At 20.6% G+C, this 8,339-nt stretch overlaps 1 protein-coding gene across 1 annotated transcript; it reads right to left on the bottom strand.

Moving 5' to 3' along the window:
- Positions 1–1,799: 1,799 nt before the first annotated feature.
- Positions 1,800–8,308, bottom strand: LOC122710699 (uncharacterized protein PFB0145c-like). The gene is made up of 7 exons (XM_043928722.1): positions 7,918–8,308; positions 6,756–7,188; positions 6,527–6,671; positions 6,376–6,463; positions 5,944–6,298; positions 2,267–5,876; positions 1,800–2,177 (listed from the first exon to the last, which is right to left on the bottom strand). The coding sequence occupies exons 2-7, from the start codon at positions 7,164–7,166 to the stop codon at positions 2,152–2,154; spliced, it is 4,635 nt and encodes a 1,544-aa protein (XP_043784657.1). The 5' UTR covers positions 7,167–7,188; positions 7,918–8,308; the 3' UTR covers positions 1,800–2,151.
- Positions 8,309–8,339: the final 31 nt, after the last annotated feature.

The raw sequence follows: 8,339 nt of genomic DNA on the forward strand, positions 1-8,339 counted from the left end.
TATTCAAATAGTTAGCATTTCTTCCTTTTCTTTTTACTAGTTTGGAAGTTTAATATAAATTTATTTGCAAATATATATGTATGAAATATTTACTTATATTGGAAAAAAATAAGCTTTATTCTGGGAAAATTCTAATCAACTCACCTACTATATTCTTCTGTTTGTACATATCATACCTATAAACAAAAACACAAGTTAATATAAAACATATATTAATATATTATAAAAAATTAAACAATATTTTTATATAAATATATATATAATAATTTTATATTTATTATTAAAATGTATTTATTACTATTAAATTATAATCAATTAGCAAAAAATAAATTACAATTATTATATTTAATTTTTATATATATAAAATATATATATTTAAGAATATTAAATAAACTTACCTTTATAATATTATTTTAAAAATTTTTTAAAATTTAATATTATTTTTTTAAAATAATTTTTATAAAATATATTTTTATTTTGTAATGAGACATATAAAATATAGACAAAATATATATATCATATTATCATATTTTAATTTATGCAAATATTGTACTTGCAAACTGTAATAAATTCTATGCATAAATGCATTTTTTGATTATATAAAGTATTTTATTTACAAAATATGTATAAAATACTCAAAAAAATAAAATATCTTTCATTGTTGTATATGATCTTCTATATAGAGAATTATTAATATTTTATTTTTATTTTAAAATGTCATTTTAAAATGTCAACATGTTAAACTAATTAAATATAAACTTCTAAAGTTCTTAATAAAATTACATTATATTTTTAATAGTATTATTTAAAAAATAGATAAAATATACATATAAATTTTATTTCATATAATATAGTTAATTTATAAAAAATTATGAAAATATATTTAAAATTAATTTATAAAAGTTACAATATGGTGTATGTGAATATGTGTCATGTGTGCGCATGTGCCTGTTTAATATGATAATATTTTCGAATTATATTGAAAATAAAATAAAATTTCAAATAATTACCTTTTCTTGAAGATATATAACATTTTGTTTCTTTTTTAAATTTTTTGTTGACTGTGCAGTAAACAATTACATTTGTTTTTAAAGTTGAAGTTGGTTGAAAAAAAATTTTAAAATCTAATTTTCTTTTCTTCAAAAGTATATGTTTATCCAAAAGTATAATTACTTGGTCTTTCAGAGGACTTAATAATGTATCTATGTTCTGTAATGATCACTTGATGATAGATTTTATAATATTATTTAAAATTTTAATTATATTTATATCTGTTATGAGATTCAATTTGATAACATCAATATTAATCTTTATGTTTTTTTTTTTATATTTTAGAATAAAATACTTTATTTTCAGGTGTATGTGATTTTTCAAATATATTTAACATACTTGAATTTTCCAAGATGTTATCTTCCATGGTACACTGAGAATTCTCTAATTTAGAATCTTCCTTGTAGATTGTATCCATCATAGAATCTTCATGAAAATTTAGTAAAATTTGTTCTTTTTGTTGAGATATACGTTTTAATTGTTGAACACCTGCACATTTTAGTTGTTTGTGTATATTTTTAGATGTATAATAATTTTTAGATGATGTTTGACAATATGACAATATGTGAAATATGTTAACAATAGTGATTTACATGTATTTTGCACATCTTGATAATTCATAATAATATTCAGTGAATATTTTAAGTTCAATTCATTTTGATTGATAATAGATAAAAATAATTCTTTTTCTTCTTTTTTCATTTTAATTTTCTTTTTACATTTTAATGTCCGTGTTACTAAAATTTAAATATCAGTCTTGAATTGCAAAATGACATAAAATTTATTCTTCTCTATGCATAAATGCATTTTTGATTATATAAAATATTTTACTTATAAGATGTTTAAAAGGCACTCAAAACAATAAAATGTCTTCCAATGTTGATCTTCCGTGAGGAGAATTATTAATTTGGAGTCTTTGAAATTTAATATTAAAATATTAAATCTAATTAAATATTAAAACTTCTCTATTTAAAACTACCACACTGTGTTTTTGATGCCATTATTTGAATATGTAGACAAAATGTGAAATATATATAAATTTTATTATACATAATATAGTTATTTCATAAAAATATTTAATTATACAAAATTTATATTTATTTATTCAACATGATGATATTCTAAAACTACATAGAAAATAAAATAAATTTTAAAATAAGAATTAGTTTATTTTTAAAGTAAAACAAATTATCAAGAATATTTAAAGTAAAATTACCTTTCTTTTTTATAGAGACACAATGATTTTTTTTCTTTTTTTGCTGATTTATAGAACAAAGAATTCCATTTGTTGAAGTTGGTTGAATAAAATTTTGAAGTTGTAATTTTCTTTTTTTCAAAGATATATCTTCATTCAAAGTTGTAATTATTTGTTCTTTAATAGAATTTGATGGTTGCATATCTATATCTTGTAATGACCATTTGGCATTAGATTTTCCAATATTATTTGAAACTTTAGTTGTATTCTTATCTGTTATGAGATTTGCTTTGATTATATCAGTATCAATTTCCATATTTTTTTCTGATAATTTGAAACAAGATTTATTTTTAGATATATGTGATTTTTCAGATATATTTGATATACTTGAATCTTCTGAGATGTCTTCCATGATATCTTGAGGATTTTCTAATTTGGAATCTTCTTTGTAGATTGTATCCACCATAGAATCTTCATAAAGATTAAATAAAATTTGTTTTTGTTGAGACATATGTTTTACCCCTGGGTAATTTAATTGTTTATTTTTCTTTTTAGATGTACAACAATTTTTAGGAGATGTTTGACAATATGACATTTGAAATGTTGACAATGGTGATTCACATGTATTTTGTATATTTTGATAATTCAAAGGATTGATAATAGTAATTTCTGAACATCTTAAGTTTAATTCATCTTGATTGGGTTGAATAATAGATGTAAATGATTCTTTTTCTTTTTTTTTCATTTTAATTTTTCTTTTAGAATTTAATGTCCATTTAGGTAATTTAGATTGTGTACTAATTTTTATTTTACGTTTTGTAATATGATTTTGTTTTTCTTTATTATATTGCATAGTTTTTTGAATATTTCTTTGTCTCATAGAATTTTTATGTTTTTGTTTAACACATTGAAATGTTGTATCAATGTTACATGATATTGAATCTGTGGAAGACAATAAATCACAAGAATCTAAAGATTGTTTTTTTATAAAAGGACTAGTTTCAAGTTCTGTACATGCATATTTTTGTGATGACTGAACATTATCTCTTGATTGATTTAATATATAATTCATATTTGATGAAATGTTATTAGTAATACAAATTTCAGATAAATCTTGATTTTTTGTATCACTAAGTGGTTGAACTTGATTAATATCTTTTTTTTGAAAAATATATGATTTTTCTATAAAATTACCAGTATTAAACTTATCAATAGGACTAGAAAGACTGTATTTAGGAAATAATTCTTTATCTTCAGAAGATATGTTATCTGAATTGACTAAAACAGTTGAATGATCAGAAAATGAAGGTATACTTTTACTCAATGAATAAGAATCAATTATTTCTTCTGCACTTGAGTTCAATCCAAATCCAACTATATCCATACTATCATCAACATAACGATTTTGATTATATGATTCCTTATTTTCTTGTAAAAATGTATTTTCTAAGTCATTCTTTTCTGTAATTTTTTCTTCAAAATTCAATTCAGATATATTAGAATTTTTTGTTGATATTTCATCTTTAAAAGTTTTTTTAATTAATCGCGGATTAATTGCCTGTGTATTTGAATACATAAAATCATTTGAAGGAGAATCAAAATCAAATAAACTATTTAATATTCCAGTTATTCCAAGACTACCTTCAGGTAATAATGTTTGAGAATTTTCTGTATTTGATAAAATATATTTTTCTTCTGTTTCATTAGAATGTATATATTCAGATGGTGAAAAAAAATCTTTAATACAATCTAATACACTATTTGAATTATCATAATTAATTGGCGACATCAATGGAGATTGTGAATTTTCCCAAATTTCTTGTTCGTCCTTAATAGTTATATGTACATTTAGAATACTATCTAAAATATCAATATTTTCAAATTCATCTACAGAACATGATTTTGCATCATTTTTTTGTGGCAAATTTTCTACTTTAGAATTTTCTACTTCCCAATTTATATTTCGATTTAATTCTTTAGTATTTTTCAAATCATGTATAGAAGATATATCACATATCTGATTATCTATTGATGTACTAATTTTACATTCATTTGTTTTCAATATCTTATCTTTTAAAATTTCAAAATTTTCATTATTTTCTTCTTTAATGGGATGTTCAAATTTAGATTTTATATAGTTACCTATAGAATTTGAAAGTGATTTGTTTTCGAGAAGAATATTATTTTTTCCATGAGAACAATATTCTTCTGATTGAGATATTGATTTATAAAGTTTATCCAAAAAATTAATATCTTGACATTTGCATATATTTAATAAGTCTTTTTTTCCATGAAATTTTAAAATTTTGCTAAGTTCTTCTCTTTCTGCATTTGTCAATGAATTGATGTTTTGTATCCATTTTGATGGTGATTCTGTAGATTCATTTTCCAAAACTTCTTGTTGTTTTTCCGCATAAACAGTCATAATATGTTCGCCAATACGATTTAAAACATCCATACATTTATCAAGATCATTTAATATACACATTATATTTTTGTCACAAATTGATGTTTTACCAATAGCATCCTTATCTATTGAATTTTGCGCCATATCGTTTTTTGTAATATTAAATATGCTATTGTTATGGTAGGAAAAAGGTTTTATATCAATTTTTTTACAACAATTTGTGCATTCATGAATTTCATGAGCAATATTTTGTTTCATGGTTTCTATTATTTCTGGATTATTCATGGATTGCAAATGACCATCACTTTGTACATAAATAGATTCATTTTGACAGTAAGTATTTTTTTCTATCACATTAAGATCTATATTTGTTGGTAACTCTTGTTTTATGGATTGTACATCTGTAATATCATTTTGGCACTCCTTTGACAATAATATTGTCTTTATGGAACTTTCTTGTTGAGTATTCATTTCATTACATTCATTAACTATATTTTTATAAAAAATGTTATATTCAGAAGACATTTTATTTTCATTCCTACTTTCTCTCAGTAGATTTAATATAGTTCTTGGTTCTTTAATATTTTGTCCCATAGTACTTAGAATTTCCAGCAAATATAGAACTTTATTGAGTTGTGTATCAGTTTGTTTTATTGATGAATTACATGTATCACATTGTTTACGTTGAAACATATATTTTACTTCATTTTTATTGAGAATATAATCTTGTATATTTTTTAAATTATGAGTATTATCCTGAAATGATTTTTGTTCCATTAAAGTACTACTTTCTGTATTTTCATTAATCTTATTATTCGAAATTAGTTGTTTTTCAAGAAGAATGTTATGGGAAAAATTTTCAGAGTTCTTTATATTATGAGCATCTGAAATTTTTATTTGATTTCTATGTTTTAGTTCATCAATTTGTTTCTGTATTTTATATTTTTTCTTTACTATTTTTAACCATTCTAAATTTCTTTGACATTTTTTCTTTCTTTTCTTTTTATCTGTTTTTAGTTCATCTTCTTTAGTTAAATCAATTAAAATTAATTCTCCAGGTTTTAATTTTGATATCTTTTTATAATTTTTAAATTTGTTTCTTGATGGGAGAAGTTCATCATTATTTTTATTATTTTTTATTCCATCTTTAAAAGCATGATTATTTTCTGTATTATTTTTTATTAATTCACAGTTTATAAAACTTTTTTGAACACTATATAAATCCTAAAAATAACGGAATCAAAATAATCAATAATATTTATAAATTTATAATTTTTAATAAAAAATTTACCTGTAAATATAAATCAGAATTTTGTGTTATGAAATTATCTTTAGATTCAATAAACATTGCTTCTTCAAATACTAAAAAATTATTACATGCAGTTTTTAAATTAAATACATTTGGTTGTAATAGAGCAAGAGTTCCATTTTCAAATTCTGTTGGAATTTTACATATAATTTTCAATAATTCATCTCGCATTTTTGGAATACATGGACCTAATATTGTTAAAGCTATCTTATTCACTTCCTTTTTTTCTTCTATAGTTTCTTTCATTTTTTTCCATATTTTTAGAACAAGTAAATATCTAACATACTCTACATCTGTTAAAGATTCCACACTTTTCTTGAAACTAGTAAAACTTTTCCTAATATAAGAAAAATAGTTTATATTATGTAAGAAAATTTTATACTAAAAAGTAGAAGATATTAAATATTTACATACATGAATATAAAATCAAAAATTTTTGAATATTTTTTAGTAACAAATTTTAGTTTAAGCAATACTCTAAAAATATGTTTTTCTGAGTTACCTAGAATAAAAATAATACTTTAATATTTTTTATTTAAATTTTAAATGATTTTTTTTAACTTACTTAGATATATCCATAATGCTGAAAGCAGTTTTGAAGCAATTTTAGATGAATCCATAGTGTGTGTAAAAGTTTTAAGTTCTATATCTATGTATATTCCTAATAGTATTGACATTTCATTTAAATACGAGTTGTAATCATTAACATGCTATTAAAAACATTTATTAATAAATTTTTAATATTTGTTATTTTGTCATTTTTATTACATTTATAATTAATGATTTAATAATACCTCTTTAATATCATTCCAATAAAGATGAAAAAATGTTAATGTAGTACTCAGATGATTTTTTAATTTTGTCATATCCAATACTTTTTCACAATATGTATTTATATTAGTTAAAATATTTCTAAAATACATATTAATTAATATTAGTTTTAAATTATGAAAATTATATTTCAATGTAAATAATTTTTTCATTTGTATATTATATANAAGTAAATGTTTTAATAATTCATAACTTCTATGTCCCACAGATGAACACATTAGATTATTAAATTTATCAAGCCATAGAAATATATTTTCACATGATTTAATATCATTGAAATGACTAATTATATATTCTTGATTTATATATTTTTTTGACATACTTATAGGATTATTGCATGTCAATATTAAATCTACTTTATTTCTTTTATCCATTATTTTTTTTTATAAAAATCTGCTGTAAATTTATTAAAATTAATATTATATTTAATTATCATTTATAATTACATTATAATTATATAAGAGATATAATATAAAATTTGAATATTAAATTTAAATATAATTTAAAAAATTATTTTTAAACTATACAAACATTTAAAAAAATATATAATTTTTATATAAATTTGAAAGAATTATTTAATATAAGAATTAATTATTAATATATTTTTTTATACTTTTTATGTCTCTTTCAATATTTATCGATGAATTATTTATATTTGTATCTTATGTATCATATAAAATAGAATGTATCATATATATTTGTATCATATAGAATAAACTATAATTTAAAAATTATTTTTATTAAAATTTAAAATCTAATATAATTATATATAATATTATATTATAATAATATACTATTCTTTTAATAATATATAGTATATTAATATAACATAAGATAAAAAATATGTATTTTTCTTCAAATAAATTAATCAAATTATATAAAATAAAATTTAACAATAAACGTACACATGTTAATATAATATTTAATATAATTATATATTACTATAATTCATAATATAACCACGTGTCAATGTTATATTATAAAAGTCTAAATAATAACAATCAACAATGAAAGAACACAAGTTTCCTTGAATGTGCATTTGTTTTTAGAAGCGTGTCGAAAATACAAAGATTAAATAATCTTTGCTTCTTAATATGCATTGTTATATCATTTACTACTACATACCTGCAACAAAATGAAATTAAACGGAAACGATCATCACTTTCATTTTGTCATAATAAGGCGTCTCATAGTTTTAGTTCATTACGTTTTCTACAGCATAGCCGCATACAACTGTAAATTTATTGCAACCTGCGCCGCCTGTTGTCGATGTGCTCGAAACTTATGATGGCTCTTCGAGTAAAACACGACGCCTCGCGTCAATGCTGAATCAACGCCGCCGTTATCTTAACAATTTGAGCGTTGCTACGGAAATTACAAATACAGGTACGGCCGCACCCTTTAAAGAACCCCAATGCATTGTTGATAATTTAAAAATATTTTTTTACTGATAATGAAATTGACGATATATTGAAATATTATATTTTCATAAATCCTTTTTCTTCATTTATTACAATAGATGCAAATTTTAGAAATTATAATTGTAT

Source organism: Apis laboriosa, unplaced genomic scaffold (assembly GCF_014066325.1).
Source record: "Apis laboriosa isolate Shangri-la unplaced genomic scaffold, ASM1406632v1 scaffold14_cov150, whole genome shotgun sequence".
Lineage (NCBI taxonomy): Eukaryota > Metazoa > Arthropoda > Insecta > Hymenoptera > Apidae > Apis > Apis laboriosa.